Consider the following 26979-nt stretch of genomic DNA (forward strand, 5'->3'; position numbering starts at 1 on the left):
TTTTTGGGGTTTCTGGTTAAAAGGTGATGTTGATATGGTTAACATATGGCTGAGAATTGGTACCAATAATAAAACCTGTATTGGCCCAGTTCAGGGCCAGTTAAGGGTGATTAACTGGCTGAGATTCAGGCCGGTTATGGCCCATGTGTAACCCTTGTCTTTATTCCAGTTCTGGGCCACTTCAGGGCCATCATTCTTTGCAGTACTTGGGCCGAGGGAAACATGATCGTGTGGCCCGGAGCTGGGCCAGAAAACATTTGCTATGTGGGCATTTGCTTTTTTGGCAATTAAATTCGAAATAGTCCCAAACAGGGCTCTGTCGATTCCTACCCCCTGCCATCATTCATGTCTGTTGTATTTATCAGTTAACTGATGTTGCTATCAACCTCAGCTGATTTTCGGTATTTGTTTTCGTAATTAATAAGCTCGCATTGCAGCCTTGGTGAGTAGAAGAGACATATTTCAACTGTACAATTACATTTGTAATGTTTTCAAACTATTGGTAGGTACTGTATTTTCTGCCTTATTCTATGATCTTTTTTTACATTGTATAAAATCCATAAGGACTTAATGCTTTTAATGCTTAGTGTTTGTAGTACATAAACTAATCATAAAATGTAAAAAATATATATTATATTGGTTATTGTTCAACGGTGTATTTGATTTCTTATTAAAAGCAAATTGATTTCAAGTTAAAAGCAAGAGATGAGGGGGAAAAAATACCTGTCAATTCTGTTCCCCTCTCTTCTGAAATGATGGCTATGCCCCTGAAACGCAGTAACCTTTTTTTTTTTTTTAAAACGGAGTAAGGTCGTAAACGGCTTAAGCATGAACCGGTCGGAACAGGTAGTTTTTTGGCTCTTAAACCAATTTCGCATTACATGTAAATGCATTGGCCTGCTTATTGAAGTGCGCATGTATGATACGTGACAGAAACGCATCCTTAATGCAGATTTAAATGCATCCAGATAGGGCGAGCATTTTGCAGGACAGGAAGAAGTAAATATATCGCAAACGCAGATACTTTTAAAATAATTAAAAAAAATGTGTTCTCATCTTTCGTGCAGCAGAAGTAGAAGTGGTTCAGACACAATGCTGCATCTGTAACTGAATGAGAGAATAACATATGAGCCGTAAGTTTCTTGCTGACATTTAACATTACATGGAATACTCTGAGTCAGACACGCAAATGATTATTTTTTAATGTCACTACAGGGAAATAACCCAGTTTATTAATAAAGTCATGTAAACACGGTTTACTTGCATTGTCATTTTACTGGTCTGCATGTAAATTAAAGTCGCGCTCTTCCTCTGAGGTAAATACTTCCAGAATTATTCCTCACTGCGTCTCAAAACGATGTACATGAATTTGACTAAGTTTGAATAGTTTTTCCGAGCTGATGTGGGCATACACTCTACATTGCAATGATCGCCTCTGAATTTACCTTTGAATAGAGTGCGTGGTCCGTGGGTGTGGCCGCATTAGTGGATAATGAAGTGACTCGTGAACGACTGACATCTCTCTCTTTTCACACTGATTACATAAACAGAATATATATTTTTGATTTGTTTTATTTAAAATCTGATCTTTCAGCGTTTCTTTGGACATATGTCTCATGTTTGTGTGATTAGGATTCTCTAAGTTACAGTTCATTTTCTGTGGACTATCAGAATGAACTTAATTCAGATAGAGATTGCAGATCATGTTGGTTTTCTTTTGCACTTATAAGAAAATAAGTTGCAGATAACTTTACTGACTCCAGAGTGACAAGTTGGAATTGGGACTTTGATGACTTGGTGCAGAGAACACAAAAAGACAACAGGAACACTTAAAATTTTTATTAGAACAATGAATGGAACAACAATGAATTGAACATGATTTATTATAAGAAAAATAAACAAAATGGAATGGGGAGGTGGTGGGGGCTGTTAGGGTGTTGGGGCATCAACTATTTACAATGCTTTTCTCAACCCTTTTTTGACCTGGCCCAACAATTTTTGGTCCAACTTGTGTGGTGACTTTAATGGAGTGATTCATCAACACAGTTTCACTGAGGATTTATAACCAACACCAAACCCAGGATAGAGCGGTTTAGTGAATGTGGTCTGGACTGTGTGGATGAGGTTCATTATGTTTCTGTAGATGTTGTAGAAAGACAGAGCTCCTGCACTGTGATCCACACACACTCCTATTCTCCTGCTGATGGGCTTTACTGGGAGTTCGGTCTCTATGTTATTGTGCCAGAATGAGTATCTGGAGGGAGAGCAGATCAAACTCCAGGACTGATCATTACGTCCAAACAAACACTCACCACCTGATCCCTTCCTGCTGATGCTCTTATATGACACTGATATAGACACATCACCACTCCACTCAATCTCCCAGTAACAACATCCACACACACTCTCTCTACACAACACCTGAGACCAATAATTAAATCTGTCTGGATGATCAGGATACCGCTGGACTGTGTTAGTGAATGTAATCACTCTGTTCCACTCAGACAGACATAGGTCTTCATTCACTGTGTTTAGATCCAGAGTGAGCTGATGGGAATCTGATGGAGAAAAACACATCAGAATCAGGAATTACAAATCTTTTTTTTTTTTTTTTAATGTAGCTGAACTCTTCATGTTCAATATATTATCAGTGTCTCAGTACAGTTTACCTGATATCCTGTGCAAATCATCATTTACATGATGAACTATAAAGCTCTTCTGTCATGTTTTCTTTCACATTCTACAAGAAGAAAACAATCACACTATGATTTTTCTGCTTGTTTTCTTAGTGACTTACATTGTAGGAAGTTGCTCCTGGTCCAGGGAACAATGTTGACAAAAGTGACTGTGGAAATCAACAGACATTAAGAGTGTGATTATCATGTCAAGAGAAAATGATCCCTGCATCCGTTCCTAAGACATTTCTAATATGATCTTCTACATGATATGAGATGATGGAGGATCATTTCTGAGAGCAGATGAATCTCCAGGACTTTACCTCTGCCAGAGATCTTCTTCGGCTCCTTGAGTTTGTCATTCACATCTGTAGATTCAGGAGGAGCTGAGAGAGACTGGAAAGTCTACAGAAAACAGAAATCAAAGCTCATCACCTCCACACTTCAGACAATAACCTGCACTACTGTCAGATTTGAGCAGCTCTTGTTGATCTTTAGTAACTCTCCTCAATCCAGCACTTTCACAGCATCAGCTTCATTCTTCTCATGTTCATTATATCATGTTAGAGCTGTAAGTTATCATTTGTCACTTGCATGAACTTTGTAAAAAAAACACTTGATCAAACATCTAGCAATAAAATTAAGGTAACAGATCAAATGTATCAATGGAGTCGCATGACAGGGTTGAGTAGATTTGATCAGGACAAGGCAACAAATAAATTGAACATCATTTAAAACTTTAAGTCAAAGACTGTAAAACAATAAGTAAAGAGATGATGGGAAATCATGCTGGGTGAAACTGGTACTAACAAGTTCATGGATTTCATATTGTTATTAAAAAGTTTAAATATTAGTTAAGTTTTGAGCTTGCCAAATGTTTTGGGACGCCTGCCTTTATGTGTACATGAACTTTAATGACTACCCATTCTTACTCCATAGGGATTAATATGGAGTTAGCCCACCCTTTGCAGCTACAACAGCCTCAACTCTTCTGGGAAGGCTTTCCACAAGATTTAGAAGTGTGTTTATGGGAACTTTTGGCCATTCTTCTAGAAATGCATTGCTGAGATCAGGCAGAGATGTTGGATGAGAAGGCCTGGCTCACAGTCTCCGCTCTAATTCATCCCAAAAGTGTTTTATCGGGTTGACGTCAGGACTCTGTGCAGGCCAGTCAAGTTCCTCCACACCAAACTCGCTCATCCATGTCTTTATGGACCTTGCTTTGTGCACTGGTGCACAGTCATGTTGGAACAGGAAGGGGCCATCCCCAAACTGTTCCCCCAAAGTTGGGAGCATGAAATTGTCCAAAATGTCTTGGTATGCTGAAGCATTAAGAGTTCCTTTAACTGTAACTAAGAGGCCATGTCCAACCCCTGAAAAACAACCCCACACCATAATCCCCCCTTCACCAAACTTTACACTTGGCACAATGCAGTCAGGCAAGTACCGTTCCCCTGGAAACCACTAAACCCAGACAGAGAAGCGTGATTCGTCACTCCAAAGAACACGGCTCCACTGCTCTAGAGTCAGTGGCTCGTGCTTTACACCACTGCATCTGACACTTTGCATTACACTTTGTGATGTAAGGCTTGGATGCAGCTGCTCGGCCATGGAAACCCATTTCATGAAGCTTTCTATGCACTGTTCTTGAGCTAATCTGAAGGAAGTTTGCAGGTCTGTAGCTATTGATTCTGCAGAAAGTTGGCGACTTCTCCGCACTGTGAGCCTCAGCATGCGCTGTTCCCGCTCTGATTTTACATGGCCTACCACTTCATGGCTGAGTTGCTGTTGTTCCCACTTGCTTCTACTTCATGATACTACTAACAGTTGACTGTGGAATATTTAGTAGTGAGGAAATTTCACGAATGGACTTACTGCACAGGTGGCAACCTATCACGGTACCACGCTTGAATTCACTGAGCTCCTGAGAGAGACCTGTTCTTTCACAATTGTTTGTAGAAGCAGTCTGCATGCCTAGGTGCTTGATTTTATACCCCTGTGGCCATGGAAGTGATTGGAACACCTACATTCAGTGATTTGGAGGGGTGTCCCAATACTTTTGGCAATAATAGTGTATCTTTCAGCAGAGATGGAAACTCGAGTCTGCAACTTGGACTCGAGTCGCAAAAATAAACAACTTGACTTGGACTTGTGAGCGACTAACCCGAGACTTGTCTTGGACTCGTTAACTATTAACTCGAGACTTGACTTGGACTCGTAAGCTACTGACCCAAAACTTGACTCAGACTCCTGAGCTACTAACCCAAGACTTGACTTGGACTCGTGAGCTACTAACCCGAGACTTGACTTGGACTCGTGAGCTACTAACCCGAGACTTGACTTGGACTCGTGAGCTACTAACCCGAGACTTGACTTGGACTTGTGAGCTACTAACCCGAGACTTGACTTGGACTCGTGAGCTACTAACCCGAGACTTGACTCGGACTTGTGAGCTACTAACCCGAGACTTGACTTGGACTTGTGAGCTACTAACCCGAGACTTGACTTGGACTCGTGAGCTACTAACCCGAGACACTTGACGGCACGAAACACCACATTTTACTATCCATTCATTCCCAAATATGTGCTGCTGCAGTGAATATCACAAATAATCTCTAAACATACCGAGCACTTGATGCATCTAAAGGCACGAAAACTAGAAGACTTGTTAAATTAGCAACAAATAATAACAATATAGCCAAGCCTTACCTTGTGATAAACTTTGTCATTTAATTTCAAAAAGCAATCATTTAATCCGAAGGGATATCCAGATTTACCATGTTAAATTGTATTTGGATTGAACGAGCACTTCCATGTGCATTTTACGACCCTGTCTGTCCGACTCATTTCCACAGATCAGTTTAAGTGGCAGTGTTTTTATACGTTATATATATATTATACTTAATATATATGTTATATATATATACACTGTTAATTACAATAACAACTAGCTGAAAAAAAAATTGGCCTATTAATAAAAATAGAACAAAGACTTGACTTAAGACTTGGACCTCAAAGATTTGAGACTTGACGTAGCCTTGACTTGACTTGGACCTCAGAGACTTGAGACTTGACTTGGACCTTAAAGACTTGTGACTTGAAATGGACCTCAAAGACTTGAGACTTGACTTGGACTTGACCGCAGGGACTTGTGAACATGTCTGTTTCTCAATGAAGATCCTCTCACTGTCCTCCACTGCTGCAGAGCTCTGTTAGGACACACATCACAATCACACAGTGTATTCAGTGAGTCTGACTGAGACTTCTCAAACTTCTCTTCTTCTCCAGACTCACCTTATGAGACTCCACAGCCTCTCTCAGCTGTAGTTAATGAATTTACATGACACAAAAGACCTATTTCAGTATCATAAAAGCAAAACTGATACAGATATAAAGTTTCACACTGAGTGTTTCTGTTATGTAACCTGTTTTATCTGTAAAAAAAACAACAACAACTAATTACTGGATGATTACATTGAGTATTTCTCTGAATAATTGCCTTCAATTATAAAATGTTGATCAGGAGTCAGTCATTGAGAAATATTAAAAACTTATGACGAAGATAGGCATCACTGGTACATAAAAAATGATTAGTTATTATTAGTAATAATAAATTATTATTATTATTAGAGGGGTATCCCTGTCAGTCCATTCACCACGGGGCCCAGTGCAATCATATCGGTTTTATCTCCCTATTGGATGACCCTGACTGCTTCTATACTCCTTGATCATTATCTTATTCCTTTCTTATTTACTGATGCACTGCCACCAAACTTGCTAACATAAACCAAAAACACAGGCAAAAAAGCAACAATAATTCAGCTTTACAGAAAAATCTATCCCCTAAAGGGGCTTTGTCATTTATGTATAACACATTTTCAAAATGTGCATTAAAAATGCCAAAAACTTTACAATGATACATATAAATTCAATTTTATTGGCCGAAGGGGGTGTCATATGATAATACTAAAATGTTTTTTTTTTTTTAAATGCAATTTTCATTGCATTATTTTTAAATGATGAAACACCATAGAGGGATATGTTGCTTCATCAAAGCCAGTTTCACAGTAGATAAATATGTTTACAGTGCATTTTCACCATATTTTCTGTTAAGTTCGGCATGGAGCATAAACAAGCTCAGCAGTTAAAGTCCACTTGCAGCTACTGTTCACTTCTGTGAGGTCTGCAGTGTGAATGATTTTACCTGATCATGTGGGTGCCAATATAAACATTATTTCAGTGTCCAGTTTAATGTTCATACCTGTTTCTCTGTCCTCTGTGCTGCAGCTAATACAGTGTCGTGGTTTTTATGTTCATCCATCATACAAAACACACATAAATACTTCTGATCGGTGTGGCAGAAAATCTCAAGGAGTTTATCATGTTGGTGGCAGATCATCTCCTGCAGTCGTCCAGTGGCTTCAGTCACTTTATGTGGCTTACGTGAGTGAAATTCCTCATGACGGTCAAAATGAGTTTGACAGTAAGACTCCAGACACACCAGACAGGACTTGACGGCTTTGTGTTTTCTTCCAGTACAGACGTCACACTGCACATCTCCAGCTCCAGCGTAACAGTCAGCAGGAAGTTTAGTCTTCTTCAGTTTCTCCATCATTTCAGCCAGAATGGTGTTTTTAGCTAAAGCAGGTCTTGGACTGAAGGTCTGTCTGCACTGAGGGCAGCTGTAGACTCTCATCTGATCCTCCTGATCCCAGCGGCCTGTAATACAGATCTTACAGTAACTGTGTCCACAGGGAATGGCCACTGGATCCTTCAGGAGATCCAGACACACTGAACACATGAACTCATCCTGAGAAATTCTGGCTTCTGCCATTTTACAGCATGAACACAGAGACTCAAACACACAACAGCTCAACTACACTTCAGTTTCAGTTTCCCTGAACTCATGTGAGTCTTGCTTCCCACTTCTGTTTTTGAGTGACGTGTGCAAAAGTCACAGACCATAAAACATCCCTTAGGGGTTAATTTTTAGCTGGTGCATTTCCAAAACAGCCAAAGTAAAAAAGGCCCATAGACATCTAAAAACAAACAAACATGTAATAAAAAAATAAGTTGCAATATGGAATTAATTGTGCAGGGCTTTCACTGTCAGTTACCAACTGAAGAGCATAAATCCTTCTGTGTTTGTGTGCGAGTGTGCTGCTGTTCACTGCTAAAAATAGTTTTTGCCATTACCACGAACAAGCTATGCAGCTGCTTGAATCCAGGTGCAGAAGCTGTGGGTTTACCACAATCACACAAGTGGTTTGCGGTTGATTGCTGTTGTGAGACTTACAAACAGCATTGAACACGCATAAGCCAGTACAACTTGAAATATATTATTATTATTATCATAAACTTTGGTAAGTGTACACTACGAATGATTTCATTGTAACTAACAGTGCAAACGTGATGTAACTAAGAGATTTGTTGCATAAAACGGGAGATTTGGCACTAGTCCAGAACTCAGTCAATGAAAAACTTTTGCTGTTTGATTGACAGCTCCAGCAATTGTAAAGGAAGCGTTCTTTCATCACTTCATATAATTTAATCACCATTTAAATAACAGATTATTTTCATCCTACTAAAAGAAACAGTTGACGTATTTTTTTTATCAATCTTTTTTTGTTAAAGGGTGAGAGACCTTTGTATAACTGAAAAACTATTTTTTACTATGACTTTTTTTAAACTGTCAAAGCAAATACCCTCATAATGCACTGAGGTGTAATGCGGTTGTGTTTTGGACAACCTCAGTTTAAGTCACAACTCAGGGACTTTTTGCTATATATATTTACATTTTTCAGAGGAACTGAGTAATGTCAGGGGAACCACAACCTCAAATAAGAGTCATGTAGTGTGTTTCCATGACTGATTAGAGAACATGAAAGAAAAACTTTTAGTAAATAAATCTAAACAAATTATAAAGAATATGCCTGCATAAATGTAGTCTCCAAGAGTAAGTGATACAGAGTAATATGTAGCCTATCATATCATAAACAGTTTAAAACATTTAAATAGACATATACAAAAAGTATTCTCCACGCTTCATAATATTAAGGTTGAAACACTGTAGTCCCATGAACTGTTTTTAATACATCTTTAGTAGCTTTTTGGGCTTTTAAAGTGTTAATTGAAAGTGTTAAAACAAAGTGAAAATAAAGTGCCAGTTTGGGGTTAAAGGGATAGTTCACCCAAAAATGAAAATTTGATGTTACCCCCAGGGCATCCAAGATGTAGGTGACTTTGTTGTGCTCTGACAACTACAGTGATGTATATACTTCAATGAGTGCGAGACATCACTGTCGTTGTCAGAGCGCGATCAGACCTCACTAAACGATTGCTGAACCCATTTGGACATTAGAGGTGTATTAGAGGTAAAAAATGATATAAATACTGTTCGGTTTCTCGCACAAACCGATCGTTTTGTGTCTTAGGACATCAATGTGTCATCACGAGCCGCAGGGTTTAATGTGTATTCGTCTGTGCATGTTTATTGACTCTTATAAATTGTGTTACCATTCACTCCCATTATTTGACTGACAGACGGCAACGGTTGGAGTTAAAAATCATAATTTGTGTTCTACTGAAGAAACAAAGTCACCTACATCTTGGATGCCCTGGGGGTAAGCAGATAAACATAACATTTTCATTTTTGGGTGAACAATCCTTTTAAGGAAGCAAAATTTTACCATGGTAAGTATACAAAACTAGCATGAACTGTTAATCAAACATATGGAAACTGTACCTGATGAATAGAATTAGCATTACCTGTATGCAAATCCTTCCCAGCAAACACACAGTACAAGTTACATAATGTATTTGTACTTTTTTGGTAATGTAATGACTTACTACTTGACAATAGTTATGTTGCATGCCCGTAATTTTTTTTGCACTTTATACTGAAGTGATCTACAGCATGCATCACCGCATTTGGCTGCAATTGAAGAGTGTCCATTATGACCAAAGTGTAACGGCTGACAGGAAAGGGAAGTGAACTTTTTCTTGCGCATATTTCAAAATAAAAGTCATTGCATCAGAAAAACAGAATTAGGTTTGTTTCTTTAGGCAGGAACACACCAAGCCAACGGTCGGCCGACTAAGTTTTCTCAGTGTGTTTCGCACCGTTGGTTGAAGTTGGTCCTTGTCGTCGGTCCATTGATCATTCTGATTGGCTGTTCAGCTATTGCCACCTGCTGGTTTGGAAAGGCATTTCATCTCACGCAGGCGCAGAACGGACGTGCTACTTGGCTGTCCAGCGTCGGTTTGTTGTGTCAGGGCAACTTTGGACAGAGATGCTACCGACGTGAGCCAACCCCGCAGTCTGCTTTCATCACCACTAGATCGTTACCATCAGTTTGGTGTGTACCTGCCTTTTAACTGCACACTCTGCAACCCAATCAAAACCACCAGTTAAAAACACTGATCTAGAATAACATTATAATAAACAGAGGTAAGGCTCAACCCATTTAGGTTGGTCAATCAACATTCAGTTGTCCTAAATGGAAGTTCCCTTTTTAGCCTTTCAAGTCTAAGTACACTTGAACTGTTGACAAGCTTTAGTCAGAGCTCTAAAATCTCAGTTGGGGTGCCCCAATGCTCCAATTAAAACTGGACTTTAGCACATTACTAACCTGAATGCCAATATGTGGCAACAATAGATAAAGTTATCTATTAGAGTTAATAATTTCAGAGAGTCAGGATAAATTCAGATATAATTAAAAGCTGCAGGAAAACAGTGAACATTGGGCGACATGCATGGAAGCGAGTAACTACAGGAGAATTATGGTAAAGACATTTCAAAGTGTTACACTTCCTGCTGCCAACAGGTGGCGCTTTGACTATAACTGAATATTGCCATGTAGACGTCTTCAGGCCAGGGCTGCGTTCCACTCCAGTTTTAGACACGCATTCTCTAACTTCCCTACACACTTCCCCTCGGGAGAATCCCTGCTGCCATTCTGAAGTGTGTTCCACTTCGTGAAGTGGACGAGGGAAGTTTATATGGACAGACCCTCGCTCCCTCATATGTCTACTTCATATGTACACTTCAGGCAGCTGCATAACCCACAATGCAACACGATTGTGATGCCACCGCATATTACCTTTAATTACCCCACCACAAACAACTCTATGATATAATAATTATTTTTTAAATATTTAAAATACACATATATACATATAGAATGCTGCATTAAACAGTTTTGTAAGGGGAAAAAAATTAAATAATAAATCAACTCCATACAGATTTCAAGTAATCAAGGACTTAGGATGTTCCAATTCAGCCCATTGCAAAGGTTCCGCCAGTAGTGGGCACTCGATGTACATCCGAGTCACGAGACTGAGGGAAGTTAGCGAGGGAAGGTCATAAAAAAACGAACTGGAACGCAGCCCAGGACTATTATCAAACATGAAGTTTGGAGCAGATCGGACATTGTATGCCTGAGTAACAACATCTTCTTGTTTGGTGGCGTTAATCGCAAACATTAGCACCTAGCCAAGTGTTGCATGATTTAACGTGTTTCTAGCATATTTGGTACTTCGTGGCATATTTAAATGTGTTTCTGGGAGTGAATTACATGCCATTTCCTGTTGGCATCAGGTGGCGCTATGACTAACTGAATATTGTCATGTAGATGTCTTCAGGCCAGGACACACGTGACGTTTGGGGCAGATCGGACACTGCATACCTGACTCGTAGCTTCCTCTTTGATGGCGAAACATCAGATTGTCAATCTGCCATGAACACACCCTTCAGTGAAAACTTAAAGGTGCCCTAGAATAAAAAATTGAATTTATCTTGGCATAGTTGAATAACAAGAGTTCAGTACATGGAAATGACATACAGTGAGTCTCAAACTCCATTGTTTCCTCCTTCTTATATAAATCTCATTTGTTTAAAAGACTTCCGGAAAACACGCTGATCTCAACATAACACCGACTGTTACATAACAGTCGGGATCATTAATATGTATAACCTCAATATTTGCATATGCCAGCCCATGTTCAATGCATTAGACAAGGGCAGGCAGTATTAATGTCTGGATGTGCACAGCTGAATCATCAGACTAGGCGAGCAAGCAAGAACAACAGCGAAAAGTGGCAGATGGAGCAATAATAACTGACATGATCCATGATATCATGATATTTTTAGTGATATTTGTAAACTGTCTTTCTAAGTGTTTCGTTAGCATGTTGCTAATGTACTGTTAAATGTGGTTAAAGTTACCATCGTTTATTACTGTATTCACGGAGACAAGAACCGTTGCTATTTTTATTATTAAACACTTGCAGTCTGTATAATTCAACAAACAACTTCATTCTTTATAAACCTCTCCAGCAGTGTAGCATTAGCCGTTAGCCACGGAGCACAGCCTCAAACTCATTCAGAATCAAATGTAAACATCCAAATAAATAATGTACTTACACGATTAGACATGCTGCATGACGAACACTTTGTAAAGATCCATTTTTATATTAACTGTGTGAACTTTGTTTATGCATAGTTTAAGGCAAGCGCGAGCTCTTGGGGCGTGGAGCACAAGATTTAAAGGGCAGCAGCATGAAACGGCTCATTTATAATGATGCCCCAAAATAGGCAGTTAAAAAAATTTATAAAAAAAATCTATGGAGTATTTTGAGCTGAAACTTCACAGACACATTCAGGAGACACCTTAGAATTATATTACATCTTGTGAAAAAGCATTCTAGGGCACCTTTAAGATCTTCACAATTTAAAATCGCTAAGGCCTTAAGATAAGAATGACCAAATATGATGTTGATCTGATGTTGAAGCTTTAGAAGGAGTCTTAAAATACAACATCTGGAAATGGCAAAAACTGCAAATATTTTGCAAAGAAAAGTTACATGTGTCTACCGAATTTCATAACTGTACGTGAAACATAGAGCGAAGGGCGCTTAACTGAAATATTGCAGGTGGTGCTATGGAGCCATTTTGCCGCATTTAATTCTGAAACCCACATCAGATGTAAATTTTCACCATTTCTAACGAATGTGCAAAGTTTCATGAGTTTGAGCATGTTTAGGCCCTCAAAAATGCGATTCATTTCATAGAAGAAGAATTGACTGAGCAATTACAATAGGGTCCTCAAACCATTGGTCCTCAGGCCTTAACTATTTATGTAAATATGTCATGCCAATTACAAAGAAATTCAATACAAAACATCAAAAGCTCAGAAAGCTCTTATTTTTCAGATCTATTTGATATGTGAAAGTCTCCTCACACTACAGGTAAGGCCTCTCTCCAGTGAGTTCTCATGTGGGTATAACGGGTTCCTTTATGTGTGAAGCTCTTTCCACACTGAGGGCAGGAGTAAGGCTTCTCTCCAGTGTGAAGTCTCATGTGACCCTTAAGACTTTCTTTTCGTGGGAAGCTCTTTCCACACTGTTGGCAGGAGTAAGGCTTCTCTCCAGTGTGAATTATCATGTGAGACTTGAGGTTTGCTGTGTTCGAGCAAGTCTTTCCACAGTGATGGCACATAAAAGGCTTCTGTCCGATGTGAGTTATTACATGGCTCTTGAGGTGTTTCTTGTCTGTAAAACTCAGTCCACACTGTTGACAAATAAAGTTCTGCCTTAAGTGAATTATCGTGTGCTGAGTAAGGGTTTCTTTACGTGCGAAACATCTTCCACACTCCCCACACGAGAAAGGCTTCTCTCCAGTGTGAACTCTCATGTGAGCCATTAGATTTTCTTTGCGAACCAAAGTCTTTCCACACACTTCGCAGGTGTAAGGGCTCTCTCCAGTATGAAGACTCATGTGAGCATGAAGGGTTCCTTTATGTGTGAAACTCTTTCCACACTGATTACATGCGAACGGCTTCTCTCCAGTGTGAATTCTCATGTGGACTTTGAGGTTTCCATGTTGATCGAAACTCTTTCCACACTGTTGGCAGGTGTAAGGCTTCTCTCCGGTGTGAATTCTCATGTGGATTTTAAGATTTCCAGTTTTTTTGAAACTCTTTCCACACTGTTCGCAGATGATTAGTCTTCTAGCTGCGGTCTTTTGAGCTCTTTTTTGTGTGGAAGTCTTTTCAGTCTCTGAGCAACTGAAAGATTTTTCTCCAGTTATGAAATCAGGATGTTTCTTTTCTTCAATTTCATTGATTTCTTGACTCTCCTCTTTCAGTGCCAGCAGGTCTAAGGCATATAAAGAAAAAATTAAGTTTAATGGCAACAGACATCAAAACCGATTAGAGGCCGATAACGTTACCACTGTCACAGTGGGCACATGCATTTAAGTGGATAAATATAGTACATAAAAGTTGTATAACTTCGGAGCGTTATAAATCAGCATGTCGAATCATGATTCAAATCACGTATCAAACTGCCGAACAGCTAAAATCACGTGACTTTGGCACTCCAAACAGCTGCTGATTCGACACATAATGATCCGATGCTTCCTGAAGCATTGTTTTGAAATTGACCATCACTAAATAAGTCGTTATTTTGTTATTTTTGGCGCACCAAAAATATTCTCGTCACTTTATTATATTAATATTGAACCACTGTACTCACATAAACTGATTTAAATATGTTTGTGATGAAATGTCATTGGCTCCCTATGCAAGCCTCACTGAGCCCTCAGATTTCAACTAAAATATCTTAATTTGTGTTCTGAAGATTAACGAAGGTCTTACGGGTGTGGAACGAAATGAGGGCGAGTAATAAATGACAGAATTTTAATTTTTGGGTGAACTAACCTTTTAATATTATAGGATTGTGCAAGTAATATCAGTCCCTATATAGTTTATAACATTAGCTGAGATAGAGCTTCATCCTTCAAGGATTTTTCATCCAAAAATGAAAATTTTGTCATCACTTCCCCTCAATAGTAGTGACAAAAATCAATGTTTTTTTTTCATACTGGCTATAATGTTATACAAAAGTCTTGTTTTGTTTGGGCTACTTCTGTATTATTTTTCCTAAACAAATATATGTTGTCTAATGTGGAAGTAAAAAATGTTCAGGTTGAAGGCAGCATTAGTATTTGTCTGGTCATGTGATCTCAACATGTCAGACCAGCTCTGTGTCAAATAAAACCACTTTAATTAGGACACTCAGTAGATAAAATATCATTAATTTCTGTAGAGCTGGATATTTTAATAAGAATCAAATTACTGATTTCAGCTTTGAGAATGAAACTGACCTGTTTGTTCTTCAGTGTCTTCTTGTTTCACATTGATTGTTTCTTCAATCTTCATTTCTTCACTCTCCTCTTTAATAAACTCCATCTTTATAATAATGTGTCACGTGGATCTTAGTCGCTTCACCAGGAATTTTTCTTTGTGTTTGTCCTGTTTAAGAAGAGAATAATTAACAGAAAGAAAAATAAATCCACACTAAATCTCTGGGTGTGTCTCAATCTGCTCTAGAGAGTCAGAGTGAGAGTTAATAGACTTAAATCACCTAATTAGACTAAAAAATATAAATAGCCTTATATTATGATTTATAGATTATATTTAATAGACTGCAATTTCATGAAAACATCAGCAGTTGGTTTGTAAAGTTCTCATCACGTGTGTTTGTTGTTGTATGTACACTGTTTTGACCAGCAGGTGACTTCAGCGCGCGGTCACTGGAGATTTGAGAAGCTTAGTTTCTCTCATCATCATTTACAACGGACTGAATTCGTGTTTACGATAAACTGATTCACATAAATGGAGCAAAACGAGACGCACCTTGTGTGTTCCTCATGTATGCATGAGCTTTACTCAAAATAATTAACGTGCATCAACGTTAGATAAAGCATTACAATGTTGCATTAAGTAATAATTACCTTTAGTTCGCTTGCAAAAACTGTAGAATAGACTGAACGGTTTGCATCGATTTATAACGCTTTAAATGGTTTAAAACACTAACCTTTCTTCAGTCGAACCACAACAGATGCAGGCGAGCATCGCAGCCTTATTGCATCACACCACCAGACCAAAATAAAAGTCATGTACACATGCTGTAATGTGCATGGAAATGTACAGAAAAAAAGACAAATAATAAAACACAGAGGTATTCGGAGTACAGAAAACATTTAAATACATGTCTAATTGTGTGTTGAAAGTAACTACTAATGAAAGTGTTTGTAGCAAATCTAATATGAGATTCTTTCTGCTTAACAGGCAAACAGATCTTCCAGATGTCATGAATTTATTATAATTATTCATATTTTAAAAAACCTTTGTCAAATGCAATGGATTTAAAAAAAATTAACTAATTAATTGACAATTTTTCTTTAATTAATCACACCTAATGTTAAAGTTTTTAATATATATTTTATTAGTGCTGTCAATAAAATCACAATTTTTTCTGTAATTAATCACAATTGCAACATCCAAATTATTGTTTTGTCATTGCTTAATGGCATCTTTTTAGAAGGCCAGTATCACTGATACAAATATTGCTATTGAATTGACCTTTTTTCAAGAAAGTTTAATTTGAAAGTGAACTAATCCTTTAAAAATCATCTTTGATCACCAAAATAAAATATTTAAAAAAAAAAAAAAATTCTTCATGTCCTAAAATAGCTTGAATGTAACTCCAAACCATTGCTTCATTTATTATATGCAGTTCTGATGAATATGCAAATTAGCACTGCCTCCACTCACCAGTTCAGAGATTCACTCGTTGATTTAGTAAGGGAATCACCACGGGGCTTTTATTTTGGTCTCGTGTTCTGACGTCATACGGCGGCGCCGCGCTTCTGCATCTGTTGTGTTTCGGCTGAAAAAAGGTTCGTGTTTTGAGCATTTAAAGTGTTTAAATGAAAGCAAACATTAAGGTAATTTAATAGTTTTAACAAGAACTGTAAAAGGAATACGTTATTATTGAATTTAAATATTGTAATGCAATATCTAACATCAACGCTCGTTATTTTGTGTGAGTAAATCGCATCCACACCTGAGTCAGAAACGGTGCGTCTGATTTCGTTCCTGTAACATGAATCCGTTTGTCATAACCACGAATTCGGTCACTGGCGAGGAGTGATGAGAAAAACAGCTTTTCGAAACTGCGAGTCAATTGAATCAAATGCTTTGCAAAATGATTCAGTGATTCGAAGGTCAAAATAGTGTAAATACAACAAGAACAACAAACATTATCAACTTTTACATTTTTATATGTAATCTACAAATAATTAAATATCTAATTTAAATACAAAATATGAAATGTTTTATAGTTTGCGTTTATTAATTTATAGTGCTAGTTTTGAGTGTTTTTATGACTTTTAGGCTAATCATGTAATTTAATTGACTGACTCTCTTACTAGTGCGCTGAACTACTGAAATAAGGAGCTGATTGAGCCGCAACCAGAGATTTCATTTGGATTTATTTTTCTTTCTGTTAATTATTCCTACCCTCAACGTACTTATAAAGATGGCGTTTATTAAAGAGGAGAGTGAAGACTTTAGGATTGAAGAAACATTCACAGTGAAACAAGAAGAAACTGAGGAACAAACAAAGAAGGAGTTTATTAAAGAAGAGCGTGAAGAAATGAAGATTGAAGAAACATTCAGTGTGAAACAAGAAGAGACTGAGGAACAAAGAAAGATGGCATTTATTAAAGTGGAGAGTGAAGACGTGAAGATTGAAGAAACTTTCAGTGTGAAACATGAAGAAACTGAGGAACAAACAGGTTGGTTTCATTCTCAAAACTGAACTCAGTCATTTAATCCTTATTAAAATAAATGATATTGTTGAAGAATGGGTGTCCTAACAGGGTCTTTTCTGGGTCAGAAAAGGTCTTTGGTTGTGGCGGACAAACACAGTCATCCACAATCTACCTATGTGAACGGCGAGCCAGTACTGACAATGAATCCAAAATAAATGGATAAAAACAGTCTGTAATATAAACATATTTATTCATGAATTATTAGATCATAAAACAATGTGCTTAGAACTATTTTTTATTTAAAAATCTTTATATTTGAGAAGTCCTGAAAAGGTGATTTGAACATAAAATGCAAAAAGTAACATTACATGTAAAATAGAGCTGCCCCTGACTAATCGATTAGTAGTCGTTCATTTAAGTCAACTAATCACGTGTATATTAATTTAATTAATTAGTTAGACACTTAAAACTTTCTTATATATATATATGTAATGAATGAAGAGTTTGGTTCCAAAATGCTATAACTCCATTTTGATTAATTTGAGTAAAAGTGTTTTACTCAAAAGTGGCAAAATGAAAACCACTATTTTCTGCTTCAAACTTTCACACAGCAACTTTTGGTTATAAAAACATTAAAAATTCAAATCTACATTATGATTTTAAAAGGTTTATTATAAAAATGGATTATTTTTCCCCCAAATGCAATAAATCCATGACACTTTTTTTTCTTTTCAAAATGCAATTAATCCGATAAAAGTTATTTTTCATATTGAAAATACACAACAAAGTAAGTTGATCCACATATATGACAGCCTCTGAACTTTGTCAATACTAATTTTATATACAGACATTTGACTAAAAATACATTGGGTCGTCGCTCCCAAAATAAATTCAACGAGTTAGTTTATCTACTTACCCCCAGGGCATCCAAGATGTAGGTGTCTTTATTTCTTCAGTAGAACACAAATGATGATTTTTAACTCCAACCGCTGCCGTCTGTCAGTCTTATAATGCATATCAATGGGAACTTAATTTATAAGAGCCAAAAATTATGCATAGACAAATCCAAATTAAACCCTGCAGCTCGTGACGACACATTGATGTCCTAAGACACGAAATGATCGGTTTGTGTGAGAAACTGAACAGTATTTATATCATTTTTTACCTCTAAAACACCACTATGTCCAACTGCGTTAAGCATTCGCTTAGTGAGGTCTGATCGTGCTCTGACAACGGCAGTGATGTTTCGCTTCAATGTAGGGCTGAAACGATTCATCGAGTTACTCGATTAACTCGATTACAAAAATTCCTCGAGGCAAAAACTCTGCCTCGAAGCCTCGTTAAATTCCTATGACGCGCACTATACGCGCAGGGATCTGATTCACACGGACCGTTGTTCAATGTTCAGGAAGCACACCATAGCGCGTGACATTTTGAATTTACAGTAGTTGGCGCGATGGCGGAGAGTAAAGATAGATATGATGTTTAGCTTTGATGTTTTTAAGTAGTAAACGTATTCACGTTCAATTGTAAGAGAGTATAGCCTAAAAAAAGAACCCCTTCACACACACACACGCATGCACCCTCGTCTCTCTCATGCGCCAGTCAGACCAATCGCGGAAATGCATCACATATGCTTAAACTTTTTATGTAACCACGCAACAATAATTTCAGCATGCATTCACTGTATACACAGGGACGTGATGTCGTGACGCGATTTTTCGAACGGATGCTTCACCTAAAATGCACCGGAATGCAAGTGATGCAAGCCAAATGCAGCGTTCTATTGAAAATGATTGTATGTAGGCTATTTCTGCCGTACTAAACTGCAATGAAGCAACTGGTCTGACTGGGGCGTCACTCTTCCTCACACGCGGCATGTGTTTTTGTTCTCAGGTGGGTAATTTTCAGAAGGTGCAATCCTTTTTTTGTAATGTTGTATTAAGACGACAAAACTAAGGCCAAATGGCCTTTACTATTTAAGTTTGTATTCATAGTTTTACATGTTATACATGTTTTACAGTAAGTTGACTTAACTGTATTGTTATATAATTGTTGGCACTGGCACTTATAAACACTAAATGGGTAAAAATTGCAATAAATAGGCTTAGTTTTGGAGCCAAATGTTGGAGTTGGAACCAATACCTCTGTTTTTTTTAGAAATAAAAGCCAAATGCTTGATTATTTTACAGCCACATCATTTTCGCTATGCATTATTTGTTTTGGTTGTTTAAAAAAAATGATCTGATTAATCAATTAATCGATCGATCAAGTGCTAGATTAATCGATTACAAAAAGAATCGATAGCTGCAGCCCTACTTCAATGAGTGCTAGACATTACTGCCGTTTAGTATCTTAAAGAGTATCTGGTGCCACCGCACAGTTAAAATAAAGTACATTGGTAATAAAAACGGCTTTTAAAAACTGTCCATGATTCAGTTTTGGGGACCGTGACAGAAGTTTGATGCTGTCGTGGAACAAGCAACAGCCGGCATTTTTCTTCCTCCCGACTCGAGTGCCTCATCTTCTTAATCTCCTCACGTAAATTATTACATTTCAATGACTTGCATTTCTTCCCCATCGCAGAAACCACCACAGGTCCATCAATGCCGTCAAAATGATTCATTTTTCTATTTTTGACAAAGTACAAAGCAGATAAGGAAAACTAGGATGCCGGATGTATTCAGAGAGCCGCCATTACTGTTTACAGTGGGTGGAATGGGATTCTGCAGAGATCAAAGAATGGCGTTTGTCGCGTTTTGGAAAGAAAGGGAGAAAACATGACAGAATAACACAACAGATTTTGCATTTTGCGCAAAATTAATAAATGACTTTTCAATACGGACCAGATAAAATACTGATTTTGGTGGAAACTTTTTTAAAAAGGCATTTATCGCGTCTTGGAACCAAACTCTTCATATACACACACATATATATATATATATATATATATATATATATATATATATATATATATATATATTATATATGAATTTCTCATGTCTGTGAGGCAAGTAGTCTATATGCTGAGGTGAGATGCCAATGTTTTTCTGTTATTTTAGACATAAATTGCAGTTTAAAGTCTGTCTATAATTAATCAGTTCTTATTGAGTAATCTTTGTTTGGTGTGTGTTTTTTGGTCCCATTGTTAACTTCCTTCATTGTTAATCTCTTTTCACCTTAGACCTGGCAGCGCTGAAAGAGGAGAATGAAGTATTGAATGAAAAGGATCAGTATGAGGAACATAATGATTTCACAACTGAAGACAAATCTTTTAGCTGTTCACAGACTGAAAAGACTTCCTCACGGAAAAGAGCTAAAAAAACACAAACTGACTTAACCTGCCAGCAGTGTGGAAGGAGTTTCAAGAAAAAAGGAAGCCTGAAAAACCACATGATCGTTCATAACCGAGAGAAGCCTTACACCTGCCCTAAGTGCGGAAAAGGTTTCACGCAAACGGGAAGCTTTAACAGGCACATGAGACTTCACAGTGGAGAGAAGCCTTACTCCTGCAAAATGTGTGGGAAGAGCTTCACAACAGAGCTAAACTTAAGGTATCACCGGAACATTCACACTGGAGAGAAGCCGTTTAAATGTGATCAGTGTGGAAAGAGTTTGAGTCACAAAGTAAGCCTTAAACAGCACATGAGGCTTCACTCGAGAGAGAACTGTTTTACATGCCATCAGTGTGGAACGACTTTCACAGACAGGAAACACCTTGAGAATCATGTGATAAGTCACACGGGAGAGAAGCCGTTCATGTGCTATCAGTGTGGAAAGGGTTTTACACTGAAGGGAAACCTTCAGACTCACTTGAGAGTTCACACTGGAGAGAAGCCGTTCACCTGCCCTCAGTGTGGAAAGAGCTTCACGCTCAATGGAAACCTTCAGACTCACATGAGAGTTCACACCGGAGAGAGGCCTTTCACCTGTCTTCAGTGTGAAGAGACGTTCACGTATAAAAGAGACCTGAAACGTCATTGTGCGTCAAGGCGTTGTGGAAATACATTACAGTGTTCATCACCATTGCAAGATGCTTAGAATAGGAGCAATTTTGAAGTCATTTGTGCATTCGTTCTGGACGAAGGAAATTAAATTTGGATCAGTGTAATAAAAAATGCTTTTGTGATCATACTTAAGTCTGGGACACACCAAACCAACGTCAAAGAACTAGCGCAACAAAAGCTTCTCGTTGGCTTCATCTTGACCAAAAAGCTGCGCTTGAACACACCAAAAGGACTAAAGGCGAGTGTCAACTAGAGCTGCAAGATTCTGGATAAAATGAGAATCACAATTTCTTCAAATAGAGATTGAGATTCTCCCACGATTCTGAATATTTTGTTTGCACTGTTTTGCTATTGTAGATAAGAGTTTACATCGTAACTTTAAAGGGATGGTTCACCCAAAAATAAAAGTTTGATGTTTATCTGCTTATCTCATCCAAGATGTAGGTGACTTTGTTTCTTCAGTAGAACACAAATGATGATTTTTAACTCCAACCGCTGCCGTCTGTCAGTCGTATAATGAATGTCAATGGGAACTTCGTCTATAAGAGTCAAAAAAACACGACAGACAAATCCAAATTAAACCCTGCGGCTCGTGACGGCACATTGATGTCCTAAGACACGAAACGTTTGGTTTGTGTGAGAAACCGAACAGTATTTATATCATTTTTTACCTCTAAAACACCACTATGTCCAACTGCCCTCCACATCCTGTTAGTGAGGTCTGAAAACTCACTCTGATGCTGGAAGTGATGTCTTACGTGTATATGTCAATGAGTGCGTCCGGTGTCCGAGTGCATTCAGACCTCACACACCGGATGCTCAAGGCAGTCATTATGATATATATTGGAGTTAAAAATCATAATTTGTGTTCTACTGAAGAAACAAAGTCACCTACATCTTGGATGCCCTGGGGGTAAGCAGATAAACATCAAATTTTCATTTTTGGGTGAACCATCCCTTTAATATTTTATCTCAGTACTTCTGTGATAATTTGAATATTTGTAACACAGAAAAAAACTACTGTGTGGTTCAAAACCTTTCTCTGGCTCTGCGCAGCAGCAAAAAAACAGATTTGAATGTTCCAATATGATTTTATCAATGGTTTAAAAGACGTTGTCATTAATAAAATAAGATCATGTGGGTGTTTGAATCTTTTTTCAAATAATCGCTCAGCTCTACTGTCAACTAGCATGTGCGTTGTGCGCCTACATGCAAGTAAATGTCTGTTTTTATCAGCCGATATCAATAGTCTATTTTCGTCATTCAAAATGGGAAACCAAAACTTAGACTGCTGATACACAAACTGTAAACAAAGCAGCGCTTGCTAACATTTAGAATATCAATCGCACTGATCACTTTTATTCAATCCAGTTGGGTCATGTTATTATTATCTTGACTTCTTTGCACGCTTTCATAACTTTCGCTTTTATTCTCGTGCATGGACTTGTTTGCTAATCCGAACAGCCAATCAGAGTTCTTTCTCACTGACAGCCCAACGTGGATTCAAAATGCTGAATTGGCCCCAAAAAAAGACGGTGTCTGGTATGGAACACACTGGGAAAACTAAGCCGGCCGACACTCAAAAGAGGCCCAACATTGCCTAATGCCATTTTGTTTGTTTGGAGTTTTAAATGGCTTGGTATTTTAGGATGGCACAAAACAATATCTATGTTACTAAAATGCACATTTAATTTATAACTTTTATATTTTAGTTGTTTGGCTGATAATTTTTTACTGACCTTTAATAATAAATGAATGAAATGATATATAAATGAAATAACAAATAACCTTAATAATAAATGAGAGTGAGAGAGACAAGACTTGGTGTTACTCAAGTGGTCCTTTGTGTTGTTTGAGGATGCGCCACAGTCGCGTCATGTCAATATGGACCACAATATCAGAGGAATTTTCCATCACCTTGTTAAATATATGCCATCAAATATTAAGTTCTGAAGGCAAAAAAGGGAGTCCAACCCCATACTAGCAAGGTGTACCGAATAAAGAGGCCAGTAAGATTATATTTTTGATCTAAACAAGATGAAAAATTTCTATATTATCCAATTTGACAGATTTAAAAATATTGCATGACCAGTAATCTTCTATTACATTCAGATAAGACTGAGATATTACTTATTGAACCAAAAACCCCTATACAGAATCTCTTAGACTACACCTTGCAAATGCATTTAGAAGGATGTACTGTTACTTCATCCATTATACATCTCATTATACACAAGACCTGGGTGTTATATTAGACTGCAACTCATATTTCATATGTTACAAAAACAGCCGCCTCAGAAACATTGCTAAGCTACTGAACATTATCTGTTTCTGATGCAGAAAGCTTAGTTCATGCATTCATGACCTCTAGACTAGATTACTGTAATGCATTACTAGCTGGTTGTCCTGCTTCCCCCATAAACAAGATACAATTAGTACAAAATGCAGCTGCTAGAGTTCTTACTAGGTCAAGAAAATATGTTCATATAACACCAATTTTATCATCTCTACAATCAATACAGAACTTAATAGGTAACCAGTGTAAAGTATTGCTTCTTAAAGCCTCAAATAAATGAGCTCCTGTGTATTTAATCAGTCTTTTATTACACTACAATCTATCATACTCTTCAAGGTCACAGAACTCTGGTATATGTTGGTATACTAATTTTATTTTTCAGCAAATTATATTATATCATTATGACATTTTTTTTTTTTTTTTTTGTATCTCCTAGGGGTAGGCTTTTTTTAAATCATGAATCTGAATTCTCATTTCTCTCATTTTAAAATTTAATAAATAATAATAAAAATTGTACATATATAAATATTACTCTAGTCTCTCACAAAGAACTCATTTTACATCCTTCCATCCACATCTTTTTTTAAACTTTTAAACATCCAGCATGTGTATATCTTACATAAGCATTTTCTCCAATAGTATATTTCCCCCAAAACATTTGGTAACACTTTCTATGAAAACCATGCTTATAATGAATCATAGCACCCTTTTAATATTTATATTTATAACATGATCATAAGTACCTTAACTGAGATGTAATACAATGACTGGAATTTTTCCTTTCCAGTGGGAGGCACAGTGGCACGAAGGTGGCTAAGAATGATGATGTCTCCTTCGTGGAGCTCATCCAGTGCTTGGTCTCTCCACAGGGAAACCTCAAGGAGGCTTTCCCCACACCTCCTCTTCCCCAGTGGAGGAGTGTGATGGTGAACTGAGCACATCCACTGCAGCTTTCTGCCACTTCCGACATGGTTAGTGGAGCTGTTCTAGATTTCATTGTGCTTTTCCCAACGAGCACAAAAAGCTGCCCATTTCTGTTTTAGTTTTCGTTAAAACAGAAAACTAGTTTTCGCTCAAATTCGGGATAAAAGTTATTCTTCTTGTGAAAAATGGCCCTACTCCCATCTGTGAGGGCACAGACTGATGCCGTGTTAAAATGTGAACTGTGTTTGAAAGCAAAAATAATGAAATTGTGTATGAAAAAATAAAAGATAAAAGTCTTCTTAAACTGATGGCACAGATGTGCTGGAGTACAAGCCGACTGGACAGCTTCTGGACTGGCAGGATGAGGCTGACCACTACAATATGGTCTTAGAGCGTCCCTGTCAGTCCTTGCAGGGCTTTTTACAAGAGCTGCCCAGGCATCAATGGTGAAAATTTGGCACGGGTTATAATGCGACAGGCAACATTTGCAGCTCAAATATGCTGCCAGCGTGGAGTGTTCCACTGAAACATAAAGCTGGAAAACCTGCTAATTAACCCAGAAACCCTGGAAGTCAAACTGATTGACTTCGACGTGCTCGAGAACAAGACGACAGACGGCACAGACAGTTAAAACCCTGGAAGTCAAACTGATTGACTTCGGATGCAGTGAAACCATTACCTACACGGGTTACACATCCTGTGCTGGTATAACTGATTTCTCAAAGTCAAAAATGGGATCCACCGTTGTGACTCAATTAGCATCAAATTATTTCTTGAATGGTTAATGAATATTCTAGTCAAAATTCTGCATTAATGGAAACTTACTATTCAGATGTCTTTTTCCTCCAGGCACAGAAAGGTACTGCCTCCAGAGTACTGGATAGATGGCAGGTATCACGGGGAACCAGCAACAGTGTGGTCACTCGAGGTACTCTTGTTTGAAATGCTGTGCTGGGATTTTCCAAGAAGAACAAGATCTTTAAAGAAAACATTGTGACCAAAGATGCTTGTCACAAACTGAGATCTTCATTTCAGCAAAGGACCATTTTAATTCTGAATCTCACTAGATAGAACAAAGAAACTATGCAGGAAAAGATGGTCTTGTTGATATTTGTGAAGTTTAAGGTAATAATCAGACGTCTCTCCCATCTCTCTCCACAGAATGCTGTGATTTTATTGGCTGTTGTCTGCGGCTCAACCCAAAGGAGCAGATTGAACTGGACAATGTCATTCTCCACAACTGGTTTAAGCTTTTTGATTTAGTTTAATTCTCAGACTGTAGACATTAGACATTTTTTATGCGGTTTGCATACTTAGACAATAAACGTGATTTCTGTTTGTATTTCAGATTGATGATGTGGAGAATAACAACAGAACAATTATAGGTCAGTCTGGTAACATCAGCTTAACATACAACACACACACTTTTGAAACAATGTTTGTTCTTGCTCAGTCTTTAACAAGCAGTTTGGTTTTTGCTTTACAAAGCTATTTAAAAAAGCAATAGAATGGAGTTTTTGTTTGTAATGGCACAGTAAGGGCACTTGTGATTTCTATCAACCTGTTTCCTTTCCCCACTACTTCAGTGGATGTGGAGAGACATTTTTGCCACTATTCTACACTCCTAACACATCATAGATGCAGCTTAACTGAGGAAATGATCATTAAAATGATGCTGATTGCCAAATTCAACAGCAGAGATTCAAATTAAGCTCCAAATTACTATTTTATTTAAATAAACTTTCTCATGTATTTATTGAAATATTCTGTGATTGATTGTCACACCAGTATTTATTTAAAATTAGCTTATTTATAGCTATTAAAAGTAGTTCATGTATTTATTTACCTAGGTAGGTATGATATATATTTGTTTATTTAATAATTTGTGTACAATACAATTAATAAAGCAATTTTTCTTTTCTTTTTAGTGGATGTACTATAAAAGTTGTTTATATTTTATTTGTAATGTTTTTGATCCCAATATTCTTAGATCTTTTAACACATTTAAGGCCATTCCACATAATTCTGCAGATTTTTTCTAAAAATTCAGCACAGAAATTTTAAAAGTTTACCATTTAAATTTAAAATAGAGACCATGCATTCCTCAAACCAGACATGTATCTGTATTACATACATGCATCATTAATCTTCAGTCTTAATAAAACCTAAATAAACAAAATGGCAATGTAAACATTCATGTTCCTTCACCTTGTACATTACAATCCATTTATACATCCACATATATATAATTCATTGTATAAAATTGTACCTCTGCTAGTCAAATCACTAAATCTATGCCCAAATTCTGTCTATTATTTATCAATAGACATGTCTAAAGTATTCTCTCAGTCCATTATTGTGACAGAAAAACAGGAAAAAAGGAGGGGGTGCAGAGAGAGTTGTAATGGAGGAAAGCAAGACCTCACACTCGCAGGGCAGAGCAGGCAGGTTACGTTT

General features: G+C 37.5%; 3 protein-coding genes and 1 pseudogene across 6 annotated transcripts; 2 read left to right on the forward strand and 2 right to left on the reverse strand.

Annotated features, from left to right (window-relative positions):
• Window positions 1–1861: 1861 nt before the first annotated feature.
• On the reverse strand, window positions 1862–7551 carry LOC137025083 (E3 ubiquitin/ISG15 ligase TRIM25-like). 2 transcript variants are annotated; one of them, XM_067393113.1, is made up of 5 exons: window positions 6937–7551; window positions 5687–5884; window positions 2999–3080; window positions 2798–2845; window positions 1862–2558 (listed from the first exon to the last, which is right to left on the reverse strand). In XM_067393113.1, the coding sequence occupies exons 1-5, from the start codon at window positions 7507–7509 to the stop codon at window positions 2038–2040; spliced, it is 1422 nt and encodes a 473-aa protein (XP_067249214.1). In that variant the 5' UTR covers window positions 7510–7551; the 3' UTR covers window positions 1862–2037. The 2 variants fall into 2 exon arrangements, with proteins under 2 accessions (XP_067249214.1, XP_067249215.1); XM_067393114.1 differs by lacking the exon at window positions 5687–5884.
• Window positions 7552–12391: 4840 nt separating this feature from the next.
• On the reverse strand, window positions 12392–15625 carry LOC137025084 (oocyte zinc finger protein XlCOF6-like). Of its 2 annotated transcripts, XM_067393116.1 has the most exons (3): window positions 15555–15625; window positions 14842–14989; window positions 12392–13832 (listed from the first exon to the last, which is right to left on the reverse strand). In XM_067393116.1, exons 2-3 carry the CDS (start codon window positions 14924–14926, stop codon window positions 12913–12915), a joined length of 1005 nt encoding a protein of 334 aa, XP_067249217.1. In that variant the 5' UTR covers window positions 14927–14989; window positions 15555–15625; the 3' UTR covers window positions 12392–12912. The 2 variants fall into 2 exon arrangements, with proteins under 2 accessions (XP_067249217.1, XP_067249218.1); XM_067393117.1 differs by lacking the exon at window positions 15555–15625 and having other exon boundaries at window positions 14842–15179.
• Window positions 15626–16383: 758 nt separating this feature from the next.
• LOC137025077 (zinc finger protein OZF-like) lies at window positions 16384–21722 on the forward strand. Of its 2 annotated transcripts, XM_067393099.1 has the most exons (3): window positions 16384–16419; window positions 17061–17319; window positions 20480–21722. In XM_067393099.1, the coding sequence occupies exons 2-3, from the start codon at window positions 17061–17063 to the stop codon at window positions 21334–21336; spliced, it is 1116 nt and encodes a 371-aa protein (XP_067249200.1). In that variant the 5' UTR covers window positions 16384–16419; the 3' UTR covers window positions 21337–21722. The 2 variants fall into 2 exon arrangements, with proteins under 2 accessions (XP_067249200.1, XP_067249199.1); XM_067393098.1 differs by lacking the exon at window positions 16384–16419 and having other exon boundaries at window positions 16898–17319.
• Window positions 21723–24361: 2639 nt separating this feature from the next.
• LOC137025333 (serine/threonine-protein kinase pim-3-like) lies at window positions 24362–25790 on the forward strand (annotated as a pseudogene).
• Window positions 25791–26979: the final 1189 nt, after the last annotated feature.

Source organism: Chanodichthys erythropterus, chromosome 8 (genome assembly GCF_024489055.1).
Source record: "Chanodichthys erythropterus isolate Z2021 chromosome 8, ASM2448905v1, whole genome shotgun sequence".
NCBI lineage: Eukaryota > Metazoa > Chordata > Actinopteri > Cypriniformes > Xenocyprididae > Chanodichthys > Chanodichthys erythropterus.

What these genes read in the sequence shown, in the direction of transcription:
- LOC137025083 (XM_067393113.1), bottom strand. Translation starts at nt 7,509, where the DNA reads ATGGCAGAAGCCAGAATTTCTCAGGATGAGTTCATGTGTTCAGTGTGT. An exon ending in CACAGAGGACAGAGAAACAG is followed by an intron (nt 5,885 to 6,936) that starts GTATGAACATTA and finishes GTGTCCTAACAG; the next exon opens with AGCTCTGCAGCAGTGGAGGA. An exon ending in CAGGAGCAACTTCCTACAAT is followed by an intron (nt 2,559 to 2,797) that starts GTAAGTCACTAA and finishes TTTCTCCATCAG; the next exon opens with ATTCCCATCAGCTCACTCTG.
- LOC137025084 (XM_067393116.1), bottom strand. Translation starts at nt 14,926, where the DNA reads ATGGAGTTTATTAAAGAGGAGAGTGAAGAAATGAAGATTGAAGAAACA. An exon ending in AGACACTGAAGAACAAACAG is followed by an intron (nt 13,833 to 14,841) that starts GTCAGTTTCATT and finishes TATATGCCTTAG; the next exon opens with ACCTGCTGGCACTGAAAGAG.
- LOC137025077 (XM_067393099.1), top strand. Translation starts at nt 17,061, where the DNA reads ATGGCGTTTATTAAAGAGGAGAGTGAAGACTTTAGGATTGAAGAAACA. An exon ending in AGAAACTGAGGAACAAACAG is followed by an intron (nt 17,320 to 20,479) that starts GTTGGTTTCATT and finishes TTTTCACCTTAG; the next exon opens with ACCTGGCAGCGCTGAAAGAG.